This window comes from Barbus barbus, assembly GCF_936440315.1.
Source record: "Barbus barbus genome assembly, chromosome: 19".
Lineage (NCBI taxonomy): Eukaryota > Metazoa > Chordata > Actinopteri > Cypriniformes > Cyprinidae > Barbus > Barbus barbus.
The window spans coordinates 15874787-15901525 of NC_136747.1; the positions used below are offsets into that span (position 1 = coordinate 15874787).

Genomic DNA, 26739 nt, shown 5'->3' on the forward strand with positions numbered 1-26739 from the left:
GTACACATGTAAGAACACGAAAGGTTTCCCGTTCGTCAGTTCAGCTTTAAGAAGAGTGCTCACGAACACCCATTTTGTGGCCACTACACCCTTGTGTGCACTTCTGCCGAACCTGTTCTGAGGCAAGCTCTGCAGCAGACTTCTACTCGACAGTCAAAGCAGCATTACGTCATGAATGTGTGGAGTGGTACAGGGGCATTGAAATCAGCTAAAATCTGATTGGCTGCCTTAGTGAATTTGTTATCTAATATTCAATTATCTAAGACTTCAATATCAATTGGTGGCTGGGAGCCACATAAATTCATTCTTAGTACCTGAAGGTTTCTTTGGTCTTGTCTTTAAGAACTGTGGTTCTAACACTTTTTGACTGTTCAATATCAATGTTATTAAATAGAAATGGGAGTCATATAAGATTTGCTAGTGATAAACTACGCCGGTTAGTATCATAAAGAATGTCAAGGCAGTGGTTGTTTGTTCGCATACCTGATGAATTGAACTCTCCCAATATTTATTTTTATAATTTCTCACACTGTTTAGTCCCAACCAGAACAACTTGACGTGCAAGATACCAAGTGAAGCATAGGCTAATGTTCATTGTTGAGGAAGGCATGTCTAATTCAGCAAAGCATTTAAACGGCTGTGTGTTTTGAACAAACAAATTATATTATTTGAGGCGGTTCAGGAAATAGAGGGAAACAAGTTTTGGTTTCCTCCAGTTTGACAAGTGGGTAGGACAGTGAAAAAAAAGACAGAACAAAACTTAAGGAGTAGTTTGGGAAAGTCGGTGAGATTTCTTTAAAGCGTTGGAAGGCAGAAGAAAGCAATCAGGGGACAGTAAAACCTGATGTAGATATGATAGTTGAGGCAACCGCAGCAGAAGGAGCGCAACCGAACTCCAACCAGCCTGCTCTGCTCAAGACCACCGCTGAAACTGAAGCGCACGCGGAATGCGAGCACGCGCCGCTCGGATCCGACTCAGTCAGCTTTGCCGCAGATCGTCTGTCTGCGTGTTGTCATGGAGGAGCCAAGATGGCGGTCCTGGCCTATAGCCTAGGCAAACGGGAAATAAATCAATATTTCAGCATCAAAAATGCTAAATTGCTGTCTGTCGCCGCTGTCGTGCTTCTCACGGTGTTTCACACGGCTTTTCGACATTATGGAGGTGAGTGTTTGTGTGGCGGTTTGTGAGAAAGACCTGCGTGTTTGCGTTAGCGTCTATGCTAATGCTGTCACTCAATGTTTTCAGGGAGCGTGTGCGCGTGTCTGTCACCGCTAGATAACAGCTGCAGCTTTGCTCGTGAAAACACTAGTAAACTGTGACCGCTTTGTTAAAACGGAAGTCTATTTGGCGTAATTTTATCACTAAGCACAGCATTTACCTGTTAAAATTTTTTAGCTAATCAATAACAGATCAAATCTAAACCCAGTGTTATCAGGGTTGTATTTCCAGTTCAGTTAGACTTCATTCTTTGACGCATAGCGCCCAGTAGGCCGTATCTTAAAAACAGGTGCCAGGTAGTATTTTGGAGGGGCATTATTATAGGCGTGTCTGTTGCCCCAAAATAGATAGGCTAAGTTAAGTACTTAACTACATTTTGAAATCCAGCCAAACGCATGTAGTATATTTAAGGTCTATTAACTTACATGTAACATTCATCTAGTCCTGCTTGCGTTGCCTGAAATTGAAGCATAATATTGTTATTGGTCATATCTTGATGTTTAGGCATGTTCAGGTGATATTGTCCTTAATACTATTAGGATTGCGCAATGAACATATCTCCTTTTATAATCAGTGATAAGCCCACTTAAAACTGAATATTTTAGTTTACATAATTTACTTGCTATGCTGAAAATGATTTGAAATGTATAGATATGGTCTAAATATGTAATGTCAGCAAACATTCTATTCTCCTTCCCATGCTGGCGAAGAAGCTGTATGAGAGGCTCATGGAGGAACAAAATATTGAAACGGAAAAGCCTTTATACACTTCTACATTTTTAAATCTTCGTTTATGTTGTACACTTATCAGATGGACATATTTTGGCTATTGTGGTTTTGCTGTATTCACATAAACCTTGTAATGCTGATTTGGTGCTCATTTATATAATCAGAGATAATTGCGCTGTTTAATATTTTATGGAAAATGTGATGCATTCTTTTTCATAATTTTTTGGTGAATAAAACGGAACAACATTTATTTGGAATAGAAATTTTATTTAACAGTGTAAAAGTCTTTACTGCACCCTTGCTTAATAACAGAATAATAATACTTAAAAAAAAAAAAAAATCTTACTAACCCCTACCATGATTATATTAGTCTTGAATTTGGTTTATTCACTATAATTATGCATTGTTTCTTTCAGGCAATGACACATGTGACTGGCTTTTATCCAGTGGACGTTTTTTAGGGGACAATGTATGGCAGCCCTATGGCTGCATGCTACACAAGTACAAAAGCCCGTAAGTCATGTTGTGATTGTGAATGTGCCTCAGTGACGCATGTGGGATAGAAATGTGGGCTGGAATTTACAGTCCTTTTTATTGTCTTTCAGTGAAGCAAATTTTTGCCTCAGAGAGAAGAGAATAGCATTTGTAGGAGACTCTAGAATACGTCAGCTCTTCTATTCTTTCATCAAAATGATGAAGCCTGAGGTGAAAGAAGTTGGGAACAAGGTTTGTTGTTGCTATTCATTTCAGTAAGCCTTTTTTGGTTAACTGATATAATGTGTTTCAGACCACATTACTTCAAAGTCTTTACTTCAAAGTTGTATTTTGTTCAATGTAGGATGGCCCCAAAGCAAATTGCAACTTTAATAAATGTACCATTAAAGGATGCAGTTAAATTAAAAAGGAAAGGGTGTAATTGTTCCTGTTTATCAGAATGTTACTGCTGGTATTTCAAAATATGCCCCCTGAACAAAAGCAGTTGTTCATAGACACTAACCTGAGCACAGGAATTTTTGTGTGTGTGGCAGACCTTTTTTATGTATTTATAAAACATGAAAACCACTTCTCATTCATTATGTGACTTTAAGTCCTTTTTCTACAATCTGATGAATTCCACATGAACAAAGTCAAGTCCCACGCTAGTTGTTTTTTTCTCTTTCGATAGCTGTTTCACTTGTATGTAAATCAAAATAGTGAAGGAAAGGTAGTCACTATTTCTGCTTTAACATGCCAACTTTAATTTTTCAATGCTTAAAATGGGTCCACACTGATTTTCATAGACCGAAATTGCATGTCACCCTCCACAGATATGATTTCAGCATGGCAATTTAAAATGTCCTTTATTGTCACCATGTCTCTCAAACACAGTCACAAACATCATATTGTACCTCTTGAGCTGTGATTTCTCTACACTGGGTTGAATGTTATTTTATGAAAACACATTTTATTTTAAAGTTTGTGTTAGTTTAAAATAATATGTTTTAAAGTTGGCATGAAAAAGAAGTTGCAGTTGTCTTTTTCCCCTGTTGTGACACATATCCAGGTGAAATGGCTTCTCAGATGAGAAAATAAGTGACCGAGGCAAAATTAAAAAGAACAATAGATTTTATAAAGATATAATTTATTTTGTGTAAAGTTAATTATATGTTTTTATTTCTTGCTCTTCTCAATTGTTCCACCAGCATGAAAACATCCCTTTTGTAGATGGTGATTCCACTGTGGTAAGTATTATTAATTAGTTGTGTCCTGTACAGTAGAGAATTTCCTTTTATTTGAGCCATGATCCTTCACAGTTATTAATTGTTATATAACAACTCAGAATATGTTTACATTTTAGGACTTCCTGTGGTATGCTGAAGTGAACAATTCCTTAAAGGAGCAGTTGATGTTATGGACGGAGGTAAAAACAATTAAATTGTACTGGAAAGAAAGCAGAAAAGTCATTAAATCACAGGCTTAAGAATCTGGTCTCATTTCTCAATAATTCTAGGGATCTGCTTCAAAACCACATGTCATCATCATCGGTGCTGCTACAGTGAGTTCCTGTTTGCAGTCATTATGCATTCAGGTGCTGTTTTTGAAAATCTTTCTAATGTCTGATGTTTGTGGTTTCCAACAGTGGTCCATTAAGTTGCACAACGGCAAGAGTGAGGCTCTCTTTCAGTACAAAGCGAACCTCACGGCCATATCAGACACACTGGAAAAACTAGCAGAGGACAGTGAAGTCTATTGGGTTCTACAAGGTGAGTTTTGAAATTCAGAACCTCTGGAATGATGGCTTTACATTAGGGGTGGGCGATATGGCAAAAATATCATATCACGGTTTTTATTTTAGAAATATCACGATTTTATTGCGATTCTTTGTCATGTTGGTTTTACTATTTTGTCTGAGCAGTACAGCCAAACTAATTTCCCTGTTATAAAGACAAATCATTTCAAGGTAACAAAATATAAAAAAGAATGGTGGATATTTAGGCCAAAGTGGGCCTAAAGTGGACCAATCTTTGTCATTATTTTATCTTTGTTATTAAAAAATAAGAACAAAGATACACATTACAAATACACATAATATACAAATAAAACAAACAATGTTTAATTTTCAGGTACAATAGGCTTATTTAGCAGGAGCATTCAAGAAATTGAATGAACAAATATAAAAAGAAAACACTTTTTAGCAGGGCTTTAATTTTGTAATGCAACATCAGATCATCTTGAAACTGTTTGAGTGACACGCTGGGTTAGTGGACTATTAATCTGAATTGATACTGGTCTGTGGAAACAGGGAGTTGCCTTGTTAGAGCTACCTAAAATCAAAGACAAAACTGCTCATATATGAGATTTTGTAGGGCTTTATTTTTGTAATGCAACATCAGATCGTCTTGAAACTGGTTGGGGGACACCCTGGGGTAGTGGACTATTAATCTGAATTGAAATTGTTCTGTAGAAACAGGGAGTTTCCTTTTTAGAGCTACCTAAAATCAAAGACAAAACTGGTCATATGAGATTTTGGAGAGCTTTTATTTTGTAATAGAAAATCAGACCGTCCTGACATTGGGCAAATGACATTCTGGAGTGGTGTACTGTTAATCAAAAGTGAAACTTTTTTGTGGAAACAGGGAGTTTTCTTTTTATAACTATGTGAATTTACAGATAAATATGGTTATATGCAAGTTCATGAAAGGCTTTTATTTTGTTATTTCTCATCAGTTATTTTCATATTATTTGGAAATTCTACATTTAATATTACTCAACATTTGAAGTCATTTTCATTTTATCAGACCGTTTTTTTAAACATTTGTATTATTTAAAATGTATTTATTTATTCGTTCGTTCATTCATTTATTTATTCATTATTGACAGAGAAGCTGTCTTAAATGAATGGCAGATATCGCTTTTCCTTTGATCTGAGTTTTTACACGCTATTACCGCAACGCCTAGTATATGCGCGCACCACAAAATAACGTGGCTGCTAGAATGACCGTGTTTTTCAAATTGGAGGCTGGCCTGACCGCAGTGATCAACTCGGGTATTGCACACAATGTTAAATAGTCGGGTCGGGTCCCGGGTCCTCGGGTCTCGGGTCGTCCGTGAAGACCTCTAGATACTACGATATTTCTTCAAAAGCAGATCGTGGAGACATTTCTATCGTACCATATCGCACAGCCCTAACTTTACATTTTTGTCTCATGTTTTTGTCTTGCCTGTTTGTATAGATCCTGTATATGAGGATGTGCTAAGTGACAGTCGAAAGATGATCACAAATGGGCAGATAAATCTGTACAACGAGGCAGTGGTTAGTATTCTGAATACCAGCAAAAAGAAGGTCAAGTTCTTAGAGGCCTCTCGACAAGCTGCTATGGAGACCATTTCCCAGTCTGTGGATGGCTTGCACCTTCCTGAGAGCACAAGAGATGTTGTAAGCCTCTGGTTGAGACTAGTTTTGCAATTAATAATTCAGTTTTATTCTTTTTACTTTTATGACTAACATTTACCCACTTCTCAGGGCGCCATGGTTCTCATGAACTCCATGTGCAACAAGATCCTGAAGCCCATTGACGGCTCTTGCTGTCAGAGTGCTCCTCCCCTAAGCGCCCTTCAGAAGATAGCTGCTGGTTTCTTCCTGCTGTCCATCATCATCTTCCTCATCCTGGGCTATAGTAGACATCGTAAGAGTAGACATGTTCCTGATGTGGAGAGCGGAGAGGAGAAGAAACCCCCTGTTGTTTTGGGTCAACTCAATCCAAAGGGACCTTTACTGGCCATCTGCAAAATGAGCCTTATCATGCTGTACTTCTACCTGTGTGACAGGGCAGACATTTTTATGAAGGAACAGAAATTCTATACACATTCTACCTTTTTCATCCCTCTCATCTACATCTTCGTTCTGGGCATCTTCTACAGTGAGAACAACAAAGAGGTAGCGCAGGCTCTTGGGAAACTGTTCTAGTCTGAAAGAGAACTGAAATGCTGTTTAGATGTTCATATTGATATTCTTGTACAATTTTCATTTCTCTTTCCAGACGAAACTCCTGAACAGAGAGCAAACGGATGAATGGAAGGGCTGGATGCAGCTGGTTATCCTTATTTACCACTTTTCTGGAGCTAGCACTGTACGGTTATTAATAGCATTGGATTACTTTGCTTTACTCTGGTATTACTAGTGACTGCAACTCTCCTTTGTTTTCTCAGTTTATACCTGTGTACATGCATGTCCGTGTCCTGGTAGCTGCGTATCTCTTCCAAACAGGATATGGACACTTCTCTTTCTTCTGGCTGAAGGGAGACTTTGGACTTTACAGAGTGTGTCAGGTACTTGTTGCCAGGCTCTGCTTATCTTGCGTTTCCATATGCAAGCAGTGACTGACACATGGTCTTCTTCTACAATGAGAAGGCAAAGTCCTCTGTCTGTTTTTTTTTTTTTTTTTTTTGACCAATGTAAACATGTTTATATTTCATTTGACGTTTCAAAAAAAAGTTATACTTAATTTAATAATTTCAAAAGAAATTTCTACTTTTATTCAGTGAATGTGCATAAATGTTTTTAAATAAATAATGCAGCTTTGCTAAGCATAAGAGATTTCTTACAAAAATATAAAAACAATTCTATTGACCCTGAACTTCCAAACAGTATATTATTATTATATTTATTAAAGTCAAACTCACAATATGACATAATTTATTGATATTATACAGTATTATGAAAAATGGTGTGATAAAATATTAACTATTTAAAAATATATATATTTTTTTTTACATTTATTCAAAAAATATTAACTATAATAATAGTTACTTGAGACTTATTTTTAATAATTATGAACTGTCATTTATTTTTTTTCCATATGGATTATTGCTAGATTAGTCTAGTGATAGTTTTCACTAGATAATAGTTTTGCTGACTTTCTTTTATTGTGCAATTTCGAAAATTGTTGTTACAAAGTACCAAATTGCTTATCAATGTAAATATTAATAATGTCAAGTATGGCAACATTTAGAGGACAATGCTTTATAATAATAATGCATAACTGCACAGTATGATAGAAATAATGTGCCCTCTCTGTCTGTCTTTTAGGTTCTCTTCAGGCTTAACTTCCTTGTGGTGGTGCTGTGTCTGGTTATGGACAGGCCTTATCAGTTTTATTACTTTGTGCCTCTTGTCACCTTTTGGTTTGCAGTTATTTATGCTACAATGGCATTGTGGCCACAGATTCTTCAGAAGCAAGCCAATGGTAATTGAAGTCATACAACAGTATTTGCTGTTAATCATTTAATAGACACAGAAAAAATCCTAAAATAACTTTTTAAACATATATAATAAATCAAGCCTTGAAACATAATTTTCCATTTTAATTATGTACAGGTAGTGCATTCTGGAATCTGGCACAATTGTTGAAACTTCTGGGTTTGCTTCTTTTCATCTGCTTTTTTGCATACTCACAGGTGAGTTTCTCTCTTACAGTAGGACTGTTAAGACTAGTTTTGATATAAATACATGCATTTTAATCTTTCACATTTGTTGCAGGAACTATTTGAGGCTCTTTTTTCTTTGTGGCCTGTTTCAAAGCTCTTTGAGCTGCAAGGTAGCATCCATGAGTGGTGGTTCAGATGGAAACTAGATCGATTTGTATGTAAAACATCCTTTCTTTTGAATTAATAAGAACTGTAAAACATTTGCCAGTTTCACATTGTGACGTAGGCCTAACAGATTTCTGCTCTTTTGGATGCTAGGCTGTGATCAATGGGATGCTCTTTGCCTTCGTGTACCTGCTGCTGCAGAAATGTCAGCTGCTGTCTGAAGGCAAAGGAGAGCCTCTCTTCTCCAACAACATTTCCAACTGTCTGCTCTTTGTCTCTGTGGTGTCTTTTATGGTAAGACTTCTTCTATTTCTCTCTGAAAATAGCAATCTGACTTCTTTACAATTGATTCTTTTGTTCCCAGACATACTCCATTTGGGCCAGTGGGTGCAAAAACAAGTCTGAGTGTAATGAGATGCATCCATACATTTCAGTCGTCCAGGCAAGTAACCATTCTACTATGTGCTCTATATTATAATGTTCTCTTGCACACTTTTAACTATGGATGATTTAACCAAAACATTAAAAAATGAAATAATAATAATAAATATGACTTCATAACCACACTAACCTTTATCACAGCTGATTCTTTTGTGGGACCAGAAAGAACATTTGTAACCTAAAATAATGGATCCCTTTCAATGGGCTTTTTGTTTCGTTCTGTTGTGCCTATGAGACTGCTGACTTTATCACTGTGCTTTTTCTGCCCACAGATTCTGGCTTTCATTTTGATCCGGAATATTCCTGGTTATGCTCGCTCTTTGTACAGCTCGTTCTTTGCATGGTTTGGAAAGATCTCCCTAGAGGTGAGACAGTACAAGCTTTACTGCAAACAAACTTTTAAAAGCTTTATTGCAAATGTCATGTTTATGGATATTTTTAGTGTACTGTCTATTAGGATTGAAATTTCCAACTCATCCCTCTTTGATTAAGATTAGGGGTATGATTCTCGCTTCGGTGTGAGAGATCCCGGACGAGCCCCCAATTTCATGTTACACCCATGTTATGTAAACAAAAATTCTTTTTGAAAAGCGAATAAGCAATGTTTTAGTGAGCACAATAGTTTTACAATACAATTGGGGGAATTTAGGGGGTTGTGGATGGGGTCTTTAAAACCGTGTTATCAGCACATGTTGAAGTAGATTTGTCTCTGAGAGAATATGCGCTTTTAATGCAGCGTTAAAAAACTCCATCAGTTTTTTTACTTTCACTTTCTGTATGACTGAAGTTAAGACGTTCACCGGCATAACTATTGTGCAAAGTTGCTTTTGTGATATCCATTGGCTCGCCTTCATGGTTTAACAGAAATATTTCCGGTATTGCGACGTAACCACAACCCCCCATGCATATGTATCTTAAATGCAGGGATACATGAAAGAGAAATCAAATCAGTATGCCACGCTGTCTGAAACACGTCTTTATTCTTGTGCGTCCAAAAACAGCGCGCAAGTAACGAATTGAGTTCTGTTTCGTTTCTTCTTCTTCTTTATAGCTTGAACGTGTAAATTGGCAAATTAATCTGTGAATCTCATGCCAAACGGTGGAGTCTGGACCTGGTCACAGATCAACTGCGATCCGTTTAAAGCCCTAGCCATGACAGATCAGATCAATCTTTTATTTACTAATTTAACATGAAATCGTCAAATTGCTACTCTATCAATCGCATACAACGAAAATACTGAATAATTATAAAAAATTATTTACGCACAATAAATAACAGAGCGTCATATCTATACACATTTTCCCCAGAACGTTCTCGTGACCCAGTAGGAATTCTTCCACAGCCCGGTAGTGGGTTGCGACCTGGTGGTTGAGGCCCTCTGCTCTAGATCCCTATTATTTCCCTACCTCCCTATCCAAAAAACATTCAAAGGTTCCAACAAAAAAGGTGTCTCCCTTCCTCTTCAAAATATTATGTACAATTATTTACAACATTGCGCTAATAGGTCCAAACGGGCAATCCTGAATCAATAAACGTGTGGTAGTCGGTATTACAAATTTGGCTAAGCAAACTAACAAACAAACAAACAGTCTCGCACAGGCAAACACTCAAATGAACACACAGTGATACTCTCAGTATTACTAACATGGTCTGTAACTAACTAGCAACGTCGAGCAGAGTAAACACAGCGAATGAGCACTAGGCTGATGCAGGAAGTAATGAAGGAGGCTTTTATAGACAGCTAGGAGGCAGCTGACTGGGCATGGCATGACATCAATAAGACTGCAGGAACCCATTGGTCTTCTTCATGGACAGAAACACACAAACACCTCCCACAACAAAAGAAAACACAGAAATAGAACAAAAGGGACGTGTATTTACAGTAATATAAGTAATATTAGTCCAATGCAAATACATGTTTAAAAAAATTCTGGAAATAAACTTCCACCGTTTTGAAACCATTCTAACATGCTTCCTTTTTTTCTCCACCAGCTCTTCATATGCCAGTATCATATTTGGCTGGCAGCGGACACCAAGGGCATCCTGGTCCTCATTCCTGGAAACCCCACTTTAAACATTATCGTCAGCACATTCATCTTTGTCTGTGTAGCTCATGAGATTTCTCAGATCACCAATGACTTGGCCCAGTTGACCATTCCTAAAGAGAGCGGGCCTCTACTGAGGAGACTGCTGGGAGCAGGAGTCTTTCTAATGCTGGTACTGATACTGTCCCAGAATTAATAATCCAGGGCAATCAGAGACAGTAGCACACCTTGTCCGCTGAGGATCCTAATGGAGCTGTCTGTATAAAATAAAGAAACTTGACCACCCTAGACAATTTTTTCCCTAGGATTTGATCCAGGAAATTCTTACGGCATGGGTCTGTATACAAAACTCAAGCTGGAACTGAAGCCAAGGACCTTGGAGCAGAAGCAATTCAAATCAAACAAGGATTCTTAAAGCAGGATGTTTGCAGTAGACAAATAACACGTACACCTGTGCTCTGTCCTCTCTCATAGCTCTGAGATGTGTTTTATGGACAGTATTTAATAATTTATGTTTATATTTTATACAGGGGTATGTGTTTGTGTCCTCATTGTCTCCCAGTTCTGTTTTTGTACAGGATGCCCATGACTGCAAAATGTGAAGGAGTAATACATTCCTGCCTCTCACCTTGTAAATTTGACAGAACTACATTGGCTTGTGCACTAAATGTTTTCATACAAACCATAATTTACATTCATATCACACCAGCAACCTCTTGTGAAAATGAAACCTTTGGATTATCGAAACGTAAACATCCATTTATGTGCCGTCATAAACTCAATGGCCGTGAATTTGTTCACACTACTAATGGAATCCATAAGCATGTGCTGCTTCCATCAGAATGTTTTCCAGTAGTCAATTGTTTGCTCAGTTAATTTTGGGTGGATGCTGGAGGAACAGCTTTTGATGTAAAAGATAAACTTGAACAATCAAGACAAAAGTCATTCGCTTTGATCATAACACAATGCCCTCTTTACCCTGCAGACTTTGAGTCATTTGAGCCAGTTATCGTTCGGTTTTCTTACCACATGGGTTTACTCAGTTCATAAAAATACAGCTTAATGTTAGAGCCAGCTTTGTCTATGATCAGTGACCTCATAATGTATTGTTTAATGTATGTCTTCATATCCTCTCAGACTGTTTGAAATGCAACCTGATGTTCATGTTCAACTTCATTTAAAAAAACGGAGTGTCTATTTACACTAAGTGCAAATAGCCCATCTTGTTGGCAAAGGCTATTTACACTTATTCCGCCCACTAACGTGTGATTGCATTAGTCAACATTAAGACAAGAAGCTAGTTCAACATTAGTTTCAGTGGCGTAGATGGTAAGGCGCATGCTTTTTGACGCGAGTTCGAGCCCACCTTTTGCCAAACATTTTTTTCTCCCTTTTCAAATCTCATATCGCATCAGAAAGGCATTTATTTTCAATAAAAATGAAGGAAATAATCAAAAAGTTGAAAATAAAGTATCGGGTAGGTGTAGGGAGGGCTTTATTGTCCCAATAAGGTGGCATCCATTGAATAAATTTGAATTAAAATTATAATTTACACTCAGTATGTTATTATTGCGTACTGTTTTATTATGTACTACAATACTGAGGTGCAGATAATTGCCACTATTTGCAATAAGTAGTATAAATAGCAGAAAATCTTGCTATTTTAACATAGTGTAAATAGAATCCATCGCTATTTGCACTTGGTGTAAATAGCATCTGTCACTAAAAAAATATGCTATTTGCACTTGGTGAAATATGCTATTTGCACACCGAGTGTAAATAGCATCTATATAAATACTGTTCAATTTAATTATCAGTTTACTGATAATGCTGTAAATAGATCCTTCTTTATGTGCCATTGAGAGACAAAGGCGTGTTTCAATAGTGGTACTCCATTCTAGTTACTGACATTTTGGCAGAAAAATTGCATTTACTATGAAACTATCACATTTTTAAAGCTGTTTTTCATAGCAGTTCAATATATGTGAATTTAAAAGCAACTGCAAGGTATATTCATACTTTTTTCCATCAGTGAACATGCTTTCTTTTAAGCAAAGCAAAATTTGTACAGTGTGCCATAAACTGGTACATCCATGTAACTGTTTTTTTTTTTTTTTTCAAACTCCTTGTCTATGTTCATAAATCAAATTATTTGTATAGTTTGCTATAAGTTTTATTTAAAGAAACCCGAAGGCCTCAAATGAGTTGTGTATACAGTTATGTTGAAATGAGAAAATCATTTAATTTGGAAATGCCTTCATCATATTGTATCAATGTTGACGATAAACCCCTTCTCAAAAATGTGATTTTATTCATCTTCATTTCTGTTGAAATGTCTTCCACTCACATCCCCAGAACAAACATATGCCAGTGTTGTTATTTAGTGGCAAGTGTATTAATTTATTTATCAAAACACATTTGCTCATACAAGAACAAAGCAGACAATATCAACTTGTTCAGATCCCAGTAAATGTGCCTCCATTAGTGGTTCATACTAAAAAATTGAACATTTGACAACTGTTTAATCTGGATAGTATTTTAAAGTATTCTTTTAGTGTGCCCATTTCAACATTAGTTCCAGCACTGAATAATGTTTAGATATTGCACTTTTAGACATGTGCATGAGAACACAAAGGCATTGAGCTTGAAGCTACAGCTACACATGTACATTTGGCAAGATTAAACGGGTACAAAAGTGAAGCCACGTGTGATCACAGGTTTAGAGCTTCGGCCACCTTTCTCTCCTCAGGAATACCATTTACCTACAATGAGAGGAACATTTTAGAAATGTGAAATAGTTGTTCTTTTTTAAAAAAAAACACACATTATCGCAGCTGCAAAGAGTAATACTTGCCTCTAGCCTCCGAAAAGTCGACATACAATAATTATCTCCTTTGTTAGCATGAATGAATGAACAGCATGTTAGACAGGAAGAGATTTCACAGCCGTTTGATGGTAGTTCATTATGTGTACACTGGGGTTCACCAGAGAGCAATGAAAGACACTGACTTTCCTCTGAGAGGAAAATGACCACAGCCCTCAGTTTTTATGGATAATTTAGGAAAATGTTTAAATCTATTTCTGTGCTATCTGGTATCTGGTGCTGATTGTATCAATGGGATGAAAAGCTTAGACATCAGTTTTCAATGCTTCACTTACCAGAGGGCTGCTGCTGTGGTATTTGGATCTGATTTTGAAGATTTCTGTAAATAAAGACAAAGATTTGGCCAAGATGCTCATCACTACCACTCTTTTAGGTTTAGGAAAGGAGAAGTGATTTTATTAAGAAAAAATAGCATAGTGAGGGTCTTGTATAAACTATAAAAAAAAACAAAAAAAGTTTTATGTACTTACTCTGCAACAGTGCAAAAGAAACATCGTGATCAGTGTCCGACTCCTGAACTAATGGCTCTAATGAGTTGATTCTTATCAGTGAATCGAAAAAATACTCAATACAAGCCAACTCAACCAGTGCATGAATGAATATCTGTGATTAAGTCTGTTCTTTTTAAGTAATCGAACATAAGCTTACATCCTAAAGAGATGTAAACGTTTCCCAAACGTGAAAAAATTCCATCATCATTTTCTCACCCACAAGGTGTTCCAAACCTGTATGAGTTTCTTTCTTCTGTTGAACACAAAAAAAGCTATTTTGAAGACTGTGGGTAACCTACAGTAACAGTTACTGGTAGCCATTTACTTTCGTAGAAAATACTTAATTCATACAGGTTTGGAACAACAAGAGGGTGAGTAAATGATGACAAAACGTTCATTTTGGGTTCACTCTAGTACTTTAAATTGATATAGTTACTGACAGAGAAATGGATGTACATAGTTACTGTATTAAGATACAAATGAATGTCTTTTGTCAGTAGAATTTTATTTTTTTAACGTTTTCACATTTTTGTTTGATTCTGTTTTTTAATATAAAATTACAGTCAATTATTGGATTGCATTTGTGCGAACATCTTTTGCGAGGACTGTTTTAAAATGATTATTAATAGAATCAAATAATAGAATTATTAAAATGATCTATTACACACTTGAAAAATATCAAAATATTCTTTAAAAGTACGAAAAAATCATTTAGGCTTTTTCTTCTCATCACATCATTTTAGGTCAGTCGTACTGATGATAATACTCATATGTTGTGATGTTTGATCTGCTTTAATCTCTCCAAGTCATCAGTGATTTAATACCAGGGCACTGGGAGATTCAAGCTTGTTTTTAAAGAACACTGGATTAAAGTAACCTACTTTCTCAACTCTTCTTAAACCAGATCCACCATTTCCAAACTCAAATTATACCTTACTTTCCACCCAGAAACTCTTGATTAAAGCAAAAGTAACAGACTCACGTCTGCGTCTGCATGAGCGGCATGCTGGTGGTCTCGTAATTGTCGGGATGGATGGGCGGCACCACCTCCCCGCTCACAGGATGGAAGACCGGCAGTGTCGAGAGAGGCCACGAAATCTCCCGGTTCTTAGACATGCTGCGAAGCTCCTTAGTAGACTTCTGAATGGAGCTGTGGTGAACCAGCTGAATACTGGGAATGGAAGAAGCAACTAAATGAAGATTTAAAGCAAACACATGCATAACAAGCATAATATAGAATATCTGAAGTTCTAGGCATAACGTTGGGTTATTTGTCTACTTTGCAAGGGGCTATTTGATGAATATTTGTCTTTTGCCACACTACCTCATACAATTATAATAATCATATATCTCTGTCACTGAAGCAGCTGCCCATTGATGACACCATGGAGACACAGAGGCGATTGTATGAATGAGATGGAAATGAACATGTCACCATGATGAAGGATTTGAGATAACAAAACATAGTAAAGAAAAAAACAAGGGGAACCTATCCAAGGAAATTAAAAAAGGTCTGAAAAGGAGAAAGAATAAGCCAAGACCACAGGAGAGGGAACACTTACTCTGGTGTTTGCATGTTTCTTTTTTCCCTAGAAACAAAACAAAATGACTGAATTAAATTCTAATATTAATAGTTAAAGACAACCACACAAAAGCCAGTGGAGGGAGAGTCAGGAAGGGAATGGAGGGGTGTGAATGGATCAACTGAAGTCTGGTGATGCAGGGGTCTCCTTCAGGCTGTGGTGGTAGCTCTAATGGTGGGTGACATCATCAGGAAACACACTGGGATTGGCTGATAATGAAGAGGAAACATCTGCCGGAATGGCTCTAAATACAACAGATGGAACCTTTGGACTGAGTGTGTTTCAGTTAATGATTAAATGGTGAAAAAAACTGATGCTTGATGAAGATGGTAAGCTGCTTTTTGGCAGGGTTGCGACCCCATCTTTCAGACTTTGACATTCTAGAAAAGCCCTCAAGATCTTCACTTAACTGTTTTAAAAGATTCTGTACTGGCACTACATGATTTATTATGATCAAAAAGTAATATATCGTTTAAATTGTGATCATTAAACAATGGCCATTAATTACAAGTATTAAGTACATATAAGAGGAGATTTGCTCTTGCTTTTGTGTCTCGCTTTCACCAAGGGTGTAGCACAGCAAACTTACACCCCTTCCCGTCGGCAGTACATGGAGTAGGCGAGGATGATGAAGAGGACTAGGGCGACAGCTGAGGGCACCGCCAGGGTGATCAGGAAGTCAGCGAAATAGTCTCTACTTTTCAGTGACTCAGAAGGCGGGTTGTACTCGCCGATGTCCGGCAGCACACCTGTGCCCGGGTCTGGACGGTTTCTGTGCACAGGAACAACCTTAGTGATGTCCACCTTCAAGAACAAAGACAAACTGGGCTCAGCATAAAAAAACACGTAACATGGTTAGAGAATAACTATATTGCATTTTCTGTTAAATTTGAGTGCAAATGTGTTCTAAAATATATATAATTCTAATATATATATTTAACTGTAGGTACACTACAGTTCAAAAGTTTGGGGTGGGTAAGATTTTTTAATGTTTTTAAAGCAGAAGTCTCTTATACTCACCACAGCTGCATTTATTTGATAAAAAAAAACTGTAATATTGTGACATTTTTACAACTTAAAATAAAAAAATTACTTTTAAATTTTAATATATTATATATTAATTTTAAATGAATTATTAATTAATAATTATTTTATTCATGTGATGCCAAAGCCGAATTTTCAGCAGCCATTACTTAAGTCTTTAGTGTCACATGACCCTTCACCAATTATCTAATATGCTGATTTGTTGCTTAAGAAGACCATCTTATTATTAGCAATGTTGTAAACAGCTGTGTCGGCTAATATTTTTGTGGAAACCATAATACGTTTTTCAGGATTCTTTGATGAGTAGAAAGTTCCACAGAACATTTATTTGAAATAGAATTTCAAATTATAAATGTCTTTAATATCTAATTTGACCAATTTAATGTGCTGAAAAAAGTACTAATTTCTTAAATGTCCAATATTTTGCTGACTATGGTTTGATGTCTGATATTAAGCTTATATTTACTTTATCTCTAGCTTTATCTCAACTTTTATGAAATTATAATTAATATAATTAGACTTCTGCTTTAAATATTGTGAAAATAATCATATTCAATAATGAAAAAAAGTCTGACTTCTATTAAATGCTCATTTAAATGATATGATGTTGCTTTTCTCATTAAGTCTGCTAACAGTTTCTTAAACCAAATGACGGCTATTGTTGGATTAGGTTGCAAGTAAAGTTGGAATAATATCTGCTTTAAGATAATGGAAAAATTAAATAAAATTGTAAAAATAAACATGCATACTGTACATACAAAAACAACGTAAATGTCACGTTAACTTGCACACAACAGCGGCCTCTCATGGTGGATCTCATTCCAGATCAGAGCCAGAGATCTGGCACTCACCAGAGAGATCTTGCACCAATCGATGTGAAACTGAGCTCTGAACTTCTTATCGCAGCTGATGACGGGCTCCATCTCCTGACTGCAGCGCAGCTGGTTCTGTGGGGTCTCCACCTCTCGAAGGCACGATGAGAACTGCACGTCTGCTCCCACCATCACATACACACTGCAAACATCACAGAAGCTCCAGGTTTTTTGCATGATGTTTATACATTTTTAAGCTGAGTTTGACAGTGAATTAGCACTTGACATAACCATGCTGTGCAGAAATACAGCATAAAGGCTTTGACGACAATAGCACTAGATAGACAATATACATCTTCTGTCTGTCAATATGAGTGTTCTCTGCTCTAACCGAGAGCTCCTAAAATGCTTTATCTGGAACATTTTATCTTCTGAAAGAGGACATGAATATTTGATGAACAACTTATGCCAACGTATGAGGGAATTCCTCTAAAGAAATGTGAACCGAGAAGGGCAGCCTCTTGCGTAAATTCACAGGCCAATACACACTGTTCTTCTGCCTTCTGGGACAAAATGTTCTCCCTTTTTTTTCAAGAATGAATTCATTTGAATAATACTGCAATTTATACAGTTACTAAACCACTTGTTAGCATAATTAAGATTAGCCAGAAGATACACTACTGCTACTTCATATTTGTTGATTTATAACAAAAGTTCTGTGCCACTAATAAAAATTTTTTCAGTGTATATTTAGATCTCACCCCTCTTTCAGGTCATTGATGGGTAATGGCACTCGTCCGCCCCGGTCCAATGCTGAAGTGATGTTGATGGCGTTGAGTCTCTCCGGTTGCCAAACGTTCTTGACCGCACCGAGAAAATCTCCCAGCACCTCACTGGCCAACATCTCCTCAACGTTCATGTTCTTGATGAAGAACTCAGCCTGATAAGGCAGAGGAAATTCTGCCAGAAAGCAAGAGAGGAAAGACATGAACATATCTTGTGTATGCAATTAGAAGTAATCCAAACTAGGTTACATAACAGTTGGATAATAAGGCTGTCATGTTGAAGTGTCTCTTTATGGCAGATGGGGGATTGCGTCACAGTAAGGTCACATCTGCACTGAAACAGTTGCTCATCTTAAAGCTAAACACAGATCAGGAATCCCATAGCATTTAATATAAACATAAAGCACATCTGCCTTAGCGAATATTTTGCTACATATTATGTGGTGAATACACTAAATAAGCTGTTAAATTAAATAACACTATTACCTGTTTAAAATATCCTCAACTAATAAGAGTATTACAAAAAAAACGTCTGGCTGGGTAGAGTCATGAATCTTAAAATGACATGTTTTCCATACTTTAGGATTATTCTCCATATTAAGGTTTTCAGTCAAACAACAGAGTCTTTCTTTGAGCGTATGGCTGTATGTTATAATAAGATTTGCGAAATCAAAACTGTTCTTGGCTCTCACCTTCTGTAGACATGATGTTTATGACCAAGTTGTGCCTGGCAGTTTCAAAAGTGCGTTTATTATACGCGGTAATCTGCAACACGCAAGAGGGAAAGTTTAAGCCTGGCTCAGGGCAGCTTTACATTCATGCCATGCAGAGGATGTCAGAACCAGATGCAAACACATACAGTTTCTCAAGGGTAAAGAAGAAAACAAAGCCAAATCCTTACATGAATCTAAAGCCTGAACAATACACAAAGAGAAGATAAGCATAGTTTTGCATACAAATTCAACTTTGCCCTGTCACCTTCTACTTTCCTAGCAAAAAATTATTAGATTTATTTCTACGAAAATAAAAACTATACACTACTATCCAAAAGCTGGGTCGGTATGATTTTTTTTAAATGTTTTTGAAAAGCATTTATTGGAAATATTTTTTGGCAACATTATAAATGGCTTTACTGTCAAATTAATGCATCCTTGCTGAATAAAAGTATTAATTTCTTTCCAAGAAAACATTACTGACCCCAAACTTTTACACGGTAGTGTACGAGATCAGGTGTGTTTATACATAACACACCTCGATGATGGTCGGCTTGCCCACATGTTCAGCAGTTGGTGAGCCATAGAGGACGCCATCACTATGAGGGGTTCTCTGAATGTAACGCAGCCATCCAGGCCTGTCTGGATAGCCTTTGAGGTTGGTGTTAAATGTGATTGGGTCGTTACTTGAATCACCTGAAATGAAGAATAATTTCTTTATTTAAGCAATAAGGTATGACAGCCTGTGCCAAATAATAAAAATATTATGGAGAGAAATGTACTTTATATTTATCATGTGCCATGTTTCCTTAGAAGATGGCTTAGAAGACATGTAAACTGACATTAATATGTTTGGTGTGCAGTGTTTTACAAAGTAGTTTCCAAGGTAATCAGGTGTTTCATAAACATTAATATAGCGAAACCTTTATTCTGTATAGGCATATTATTAAGTAGTAAGTAGTGGAGTAAATATACCTGCTTTTGGATATGGTGGGAACTCTCCTTTAAAGTATTCCCTCTCTAGCACATGAACGAAAAGCACTCCAGCAGAAGGATAAACATTGCGGTCGGCGTGCGACTTAGAGAGGATGGTGACCACTGGTGCGGATAGAAATGACAAATTAATTAAATGCAGTGTAATGCGGCAGATAAAATTACTTTACTGTAAACAGTAAAACATCTGCACAGACAAAACAAAATAGCTATTAGAAAACAATCAAATATATACACACCAGTGCTGTCAAACGATTAATTGCAATTAATGGCATCAAAAATAAAAGTCTTTTATTTACATAATATGTGTGTGCACTATATATTTAGTATGTATATAAATACACATACATGCATGTATTTAAGAAAAATATGTTTATTAAGTATTATTATTAATAATTTATTACTAATTATTTGTTACTATTACTTGTTACTAATAATATACAATAATTAAGTATATTTATATATAATATTATATGACTATAAATATCATATACATGTAAATAAGATTTTGTTGTTTCATAATAGACAGACATAACAAATAATGTTATAATTTATGGATATCATTTAGAAAAGCTTAACAGTGATTATCTTTGCATTCATAATTTGTTGTCCTTTTCCAGTACTTTTAATGTCAACTCTCTATTTTAACTTGTATTTATTTTTTTATTTCTGATATTTATGCGTTTATATAACAGGGTGTTTCTTTCTTCTAAAAATCATCTGTGTGGGAGAATGTGTTTTGTGAGCGAGTGGGTAAGTGTGTCTTGGGTATCAGACGGTAGTACAGTGAATCACTATCTCAAACGCTCAACACCCCTCTCACACGCCATCCCCCCATCCCTCGCTATGCACATTAAACCCCTTTCTCTGGTGCAACACATACTCCCCGTTCAAGCATTATTTAAAAGAAAAGCTCTCAGTGGTTCATAATAGATACTGGAGAGATGGTTGCCAGCATGCTTTTACAGTCTCTTTCTTTTCTCACTTGAAGTCAGCTGGGAGGAAGCTGGTTTTAAATCTCCAAAGGGAAGTGTGCTACACTGGGAGAAATCTACTGCAGTGATGCACTACAGAAACACCAGATCTCTTCAAGCTTTCAGATACAAACTGCTTCTAGAACATCACTCAAGCCAGCGCATGTGCTTACATGGAGGCTGAAGGTTGCTCAAACACATTAAGCAGGTCAGAAACAGCAACAACTGGATTACACAAAGAGAGCTGACATAAATATGAACACATAAAGATAAAATAATCTTTTGATACATCAACAAAGAAAACTGTGGATTAAAACCAGCTTACCCCATAAATTCTCTCTCACACACACACACACACACACACACACACACACACACACACACAAGCATGCATAATGCATAATATATGAGTATATAATGTGTATCAAAGGATAAATATATTTCAATATATTTTAATATAAATATTTGTATTTACATTTATGTAAATTATTTACATTTGTTTAAATGAACAAAATACGGTCAAAATAAAATAAAGACAAGCGGTGAAGACTTTTAGCATTTTATATTTTAGTATTATTTATCAAAATATATTTGTAAAAATATTTAAATATTATTATTGCTGTTATTATATGCATATTACTGTATTTACATTTGTATTTAAATTAATAAAATATTTTTTTATATTTTGTTCTTGTAAATTTCGCCTTATTCAAAAAAGTGAGCACAATTAATGTTATGATATTATTGGTGCAAAGGGAGCTGGCTGTAAACGCAATGTTTATGCACATTTTCTAGCGATTACTGATGTAGCAAATGATCAAATAATGATCAATTTATATTTATAATGGGATATTACAACAGGGTACAGGCTATATTAAAAAAAGCGGCGCAGACTAACGCACTTTTACAATTTTAAAAAGCTGATTCAGGCGAAACTGCGTCATGCAACCTGCATTATACAGATTTTTTTTTGGCATTTTTGTGTTACCTCATTTGAATAAATTCTTTAGTTAACTTATTACTAAAGAAATGTGGCGAGTGTATGCAAATAAACACTATAAGGAAGCATAATTCATAATTTAACGAGTTACGTAATTATACTTTAAGTTGAATGAATGGCTGTTTATGCATCTGTTCAGGCCAACACAACTATTCATGTAAAGGTGTCCTATTCTGTTTCCCGTCACTCTGAGAAGTAAACCATCCAACCAATAAGACTTCACTCACTTCTGGTCACCTATGCAGAATTGTGACAAAACTGTGCTCAAAACAGACTATTTTGATACACAACAGCAAATACCAGAGGAAGAGCCTGAACCCGTCTCTTTCTGTACTTGTGGGTTCAGTGTTGTTTGATTTCTCCGTACATTCATTTTGGTGTGAACAGGCTTTAAAACTATGCAAAGATCTACTTTAATGCGCAGAGATTACAGAAATCCAGACTGAAGGCAAACATTCATGCACTGTAGGGGCTTGTTGAACAGCTGTGTCATTACTAACGGTTTTATCCACGGTAGAGGTATTGATCTGTTTCTGGGGTGTTGATGGCTGTGGTTTTGTGCACATGGGGTCACAGATGCATGCTTTGAATAATTGGAGTGCCAGATGGTTTATTCTGTCACCCTGGGGGCGACCTTAGCCCAGAGCCTGATATAAACCCAACTGCAACAAAACCACATCCCAGGGTCTATAAAATGATTTGAATATTGTGTGAACTCAAGGCAAACTGAAGGTGATGCACAACACTATATGCTAATGGATAAACCATTAATGGTTAATGCCAAACTTTGTGACACTAGTAATGACAGAGTGAACACGCACATGTGCAAACACACGCACAAATTACAGACGGGCCCTGCAGTGGAAATGGTTAATCCTGGTTTATGATTTTATGGGCTGACCTTAGGTGGGTCAAATCAAGATATTCATCATGTGCCACACTTTTTCTTTCGCTCCCTCCCTTTCCATGACATAGCCAGAGATGTCCTACTGAACTGTCGAATCAGCGCTGTGCTGACTTCTTTTTTCCGGTCAAGGGGGAATTCATGCACTTCACGATTCATTGGGAAGAAAAAAAAACAGTGCAGACTAATTGCAGGACTGAGAAGACGTCAAACTGTTCAAAGTACTGCGCCTGGAAGTCAATGTTATGCACAAAACTGGATCAGCCTGTCATGACTAAGCTGTAGCCGGGAACACACTCAAGGTGAAGCGAGTGAATGCTTTTCTCAAGCCGTCTATTTATCAGGTAACACAGATTTTCATTTTAATACATTTGAAGAAGTGGATAATGGTTTTAAAATCAATGCATTCATTTATAATGGACATAAAATGCAAAATGTATTATGCAAATCAAAAAGTTTATGTGAAACTGTAAGCATTTAAAAAAACATGTTATATATTAAAGGTTGAATAAGTGGGCTACTGCACGTTATAATACACAAAAAGTAGTTTTGTTAAAGAAGTAGCCTAGTTCTTCCCCTTCTACTTCAAAAGAGTCAAGAGGAAGGTGAATTATATAGGTTGGCGATTCAGCAGGTTGGCAGGTGTTAAGCCCAAAAAGCTTTGCACGGCAAAGTAATGTGCGTGTGTTATGATCGCTTCAAACACATCGGCTTTGTCTCAAAATCTAGTGAGCTGCCAACCTAGTCAGCATTTCTAGCATTTCTATGCACCGCTTTGGGTATCTGGCTATGCATGCCATAATGCCCAAAGCTACTGTATAAGCAGTTCATGAATGAACCAATGTGCTGAATGAATATTTTAAGAGAATGAATGACTCTAGTTCACATGACTCATATGCTGTACATCCCTCCTTTTTAAAGTGCTTTTGTTGATTATTATTGCTATATATCTTCAGCAATTCACAGTTGTCACAGTTTTTTCTGGGGTCTCCCTGTTAATTTGTTACTGTAAACAAAAATGAAAACATTAATTATGTAGCATAACCTCCTGCAGAACCGATTCAAAAGATTCGAGTCACTGGGATGAATCACAATCCGCTACTAGGCAGTCAGCATGCTAGTGTTTGAGACACAGCCATTCTTCGCAATCACTCACCGCCTCTCTGAAACACAGATCTCTGTTTGGAGTCGATTAAAGCCCGGGTTTGTCCGTCTATGCCACTGACAGAACCAACTATTATGGCTTTTACAACGGACAAAACAGGAATAATAGAAGGAAAAAATGTCATAAAGCCATTTACTAAGAAAAACGGCATCGTAATCTTACAACACATTCCCGTTATTCATGCAAAAGAACCAAGTGTATTAATGTAGCTGGCATTTAGCTATAGTATGTATAAAATAATATATTATTAGTGGAATCTCCTATTAAAGTCTCTTTCACGTGGTACAGTTGATATACCGTCTCTGCAGCTTTGAATAACGATTAACCGCCAGTCAGTTTATCCATATAATGTAACGAGAACGAGAGCTATTCCGTTAGCCAGCAGGCTAATTTACGTTAGCTATCATCCAACGGAAGAGAGGGAGTATTTCTCCCACTGTCGTCGTCTCATGTCTTTATACGTACCCACTACGAGCCCCACGAAAACGCCAACCGAGACCATCGTTCATTCGACGCAGTAGCTCTTAACATCACACATTTGAAGTGTCGCTGGTGGTCCTCGGGATGTGACAGCCATAAGCATCATCCTCCGCTGCTCGGATTCCTCCCACTCACTGAAGCTGATGGGCGCTGGTTGACTGAAAACATCTGGCGCAGATGCTGGAAAAAATCACAAGCTATATTTACAGGGGGGCCCAGTCAAGACGGAATGGAAAACATATGTACCATATACCATACAATCATTATTTTGTAAAATGCAAACCCAATTGTGCAAGTATTTATTATTATTATGTTATTATTTTGGTTTATGATGCAGCCTATAAATGCTAAATGCAACAAATTTATATAATATATCAAACTAGCTACCAAATGAGAACTTTTGCTCATGTTTTCTACTTATGTGTATTCTGTAAAATGTTTTCATTAGATATACAGGCCTATCAATTTAAGTTATTTCTTTTTCTTTCTTTCTTCTTCAGTAGTAATTTCTTTCAGTATTTTTTTTTTGCAATTTTTAATTAACTTCTTTTTTTTTCTTCTAAATTTCTTAACACTTTGCTTAGATTTGAAGGTTGTCTTGCTGAAATTTCCCATACTTATCTTACATCGTATCTTGAGGTGTCCTTTGTTTAGTTGTTTGTATTTCTACCCTTTAATTTTATTCATTCATTCATTCATTCATTCATTCATTTATATTTCAATGTTCATTATTTGTAATTAAAAAGATGTTCAGTGGAAAAAAAAAGTTTATAGAATTAAATATAATTTTACAGTAACGATAGTAATAATATTAGCAATAATAATATGCCAATTTTAATAATATGCAAATTTCCTACCGTAAATATATCAAAACTTAATTTTTTATTAGCAATATGCATTGCTAGGACTTCATTTGGACAACTTTAAAGGCGATTTTCTCAATATTTTCACCACTTTAATTTTACTTTCAATTTTAAAATTGGTGACTTATGTACAAAGTAGCATGACCACTGAAATGCGATTTATTTATTTATTTGGTTTTAGCATGTAGTGCAAATGCAGTGCTGTACGAACACAACCCCTCTCTAAGGATAATGCACAGGAGGCTCCTCCCTCCCCCATCCATCATGCCCCATAAGCTCTAAAGATGACAATGAGATAAGGTCTATTAAAATGCATTCAACCCCCCCTGGAGAGGCTGAGCAGGCAGATGGTCATGGCCCTTTTCACTGTGCACAACTGGACAGCCTATAGTGAGCACCATGAGTGATACAAACCTTTTGTTGGGTCTTTATTATTTTTTTACCTCACAAACAAAAGTGCTACTAGGCTGCATCCTGTGCCATCAAGATTTTAGGTTGCTAAGCAACATCTCCAGACATCCACTGACAGGAATACAAGGGGATCAAGTGTTATGCAATGAATAGTAGCCTACTAAAAAAAGAGGGTGTAACAGAATATTTCTGTGTCTATTATGCTACCCACAACTCAGTTCAGCAGTTTCATTAAATTTGCTTGGCAGTCTTTGGGTTAAAGGCACAAAACCAAAGAAATAGGATTGGGATTCAACATGGCTCAATGAAACAAAAAAGTAAACAAAATCAATTTGGGTCTAGTAAATATCACTAAACCTTGTAAAACAATTTAGAATATTAGAAATCCTGTTTTTCCTCATTCTCTTAATAGTTCATTATTTTTAAATTCATACTTGTATGACTTTATGTCACTATCCTTACGCTGCAAAGGCTACACAGATGCTGTATCTGAATTAAAAAAATGCATAATGCATTAATGAAAAAGTGAATGTTGTGAATATGAATTATTACTGAATGAATTTTGTTTATATAAATTAATGGTAAATATTAGAAACATGAAATAATGAATGCAAACATGAAATATGTAAAAAATATATATAATTATATACATATTTATATACATATTCCTTGAATTCCGAATGCTCCCAAATTCCATGTAAAAACTCAATGCCAACAGTCTAATTGTTGGCTATTTTGGTCAGATGATCACATTATAGATTATAGTATTGAATTGTCCGTCTTGTCACCACGTGGCCTCTAACGCAAACACTGTAGATATTATGCTGCGATTTTAATGACTCACTTTCCTTTGGCAGGCTGCATTTGCTCGTTCCCTCTCTACACAGATTATTGGACCAAACCAAACCATTCTTGAAAATTAAGGTTACACACCTGTCACGCTGTTGAAGCTCGCATAAAAATAGCACAGTCAAGTAACCCAATTAGTTTCGGTAAATAAATTTAGAAATACGGAACTGGTTTGGTTTGAGTGATAGTCGGACACTGAATGGTGCAATGTTTCCCCACTAAGGGAATTGCGGCATCACCCCTCGCCTGCAATGGCATTGTCTAGTTTCGCGCTCGTGTGT

The 26739-nt window shown here is 36.4% G+C and overlaps 2 protein-coding genes across 6 annotated transcripts; one reads left to right on the forward strand and one right to left on the reverse strand.

The window, feature by feature from the left end:
* Window positions 1-593: 593 nt before the first annotated feature.
* LOC306885442 (N-acetylneuraminate (7)9-O-acetyltransferase-like) lies at window positions 594-12812 on the forward strand. The gene is made up of 18 exons (XM_079441957.1): window positions 594-1162; window positions 2365-2461; window positions 2554-2674; window positions 3631-3669; window positions 3786-3848; window positions 3939-3983; window positions 4068-4191; window positions 5662-5864; window positions 5952-6365; window positions 6469-6558; window positions 6638-6757; window positions 7518-7674; window positions 7806-7885; window positions 7968-8069; window positions 8174-8314; window positions 8385-8462; window positions 8734-8826; window positions 10455-12812. The coding sequence occupies exons 1-18, from the start codon at window positions 853-855 to the stop codon at window positions 10701-10703; spliced, it is 2526 nt and encodes an 841-aa protein (XP_079298083.1). The 5' UTR covers window positions 594-852; the 3' UTR covers window positions 10704-12812.
* LOC306885449 (epsilon-sarcoglycan-like) lies at window positions 12664-24508 on the reverse strand. Of its 5 annotated transcripts, XM_079441970.1 has the most exons (13): window positions 24321-24471; window positions 23847-23933; window positions 19795-19917; window positions 19358-19515; window positions 18799-18871; window positions 18083-18281; window positions 17361-17523; window positions 16055-16269; window positions 15445-15471; window positions 14865-15053; window positions 13667-13710; window positions 13362-13399; window positions 12890-13269 (listed from the first exon to the last, which is right to left on the reverse strand). In XM_079441970.1, exons 1-13 carry the CDS (start codon window positions 24355-24357, stop codon window positions 13219-13221), a joined length of 1404 nt encoding a protein of 467 aa, XP_079298096.1. In that variant the 5' UTR covers window positions 24358-24471; the 3' UTR covers window positions 12890-13218. The 5 variants fall into 5 exon arrangements, with proteins under 5 accessions (XP_079298094.1, XP_079298095.1, XP_079298096.1 ...); XM_079441966.1 differs by lacking the exon at window positions 23847-23933 and having other exon boundaries at window positions 24321-24495; XM_079441968.1 differs by lacking the exons at window positions 13362-13399; window positions 23847-23933 and having other exon boundaries at window positions 12664-13269; window positions 24321-24508.
* Between the last annotated feature and the right edge of the window lie 2231 nt (window positions 24509-26739).

Bases quoted from the DNA above. Each gene is read 5' to 3' on its own strand.
- LOC306885442 (XM_079441957.1), top strand. From the start codon at position 853: ATGATAGTTGAGGCAACCGCAGCAGAAGGAGCGCAACCGAACTCCAAC. The intron at 2,462-2,553 runs GTAAGTCATGTT...ATTGTCTTTCAG, and splicing joins CTACACAAGTACAAAAGCCC to TGAAGCAAATTTTTGCCTCA. The intron at 7,675-7,805 runs GTAATTGAAGTC...AATTATGTACAG, and splicing joins TCTTCAGAAGCAAGCCAATG to GTAGTGCATTCTGGAATCTG.
- LOC306885449 (XM_079441970.1), bottom strand. From the start codon at position 24,357: ATGGTCTCGGTTGGCGTTTTCGTGGGGCTCGTAGTGG. The intron at 23,934-24,320 runs GTACGTATAAAG...CCGTTGTAAAAG, and splicing joins TTTCGTGGGGCTCGTAGTGG to CCATAATAGTTGGTTCTGTC. The intron at 19,516-19,794 runs GTATATTTACTC...TCTTCATTTCAG, and splicing joins CCCACCATATCCAAAAGCAG to GTGATTCAAGTAACGACCCA.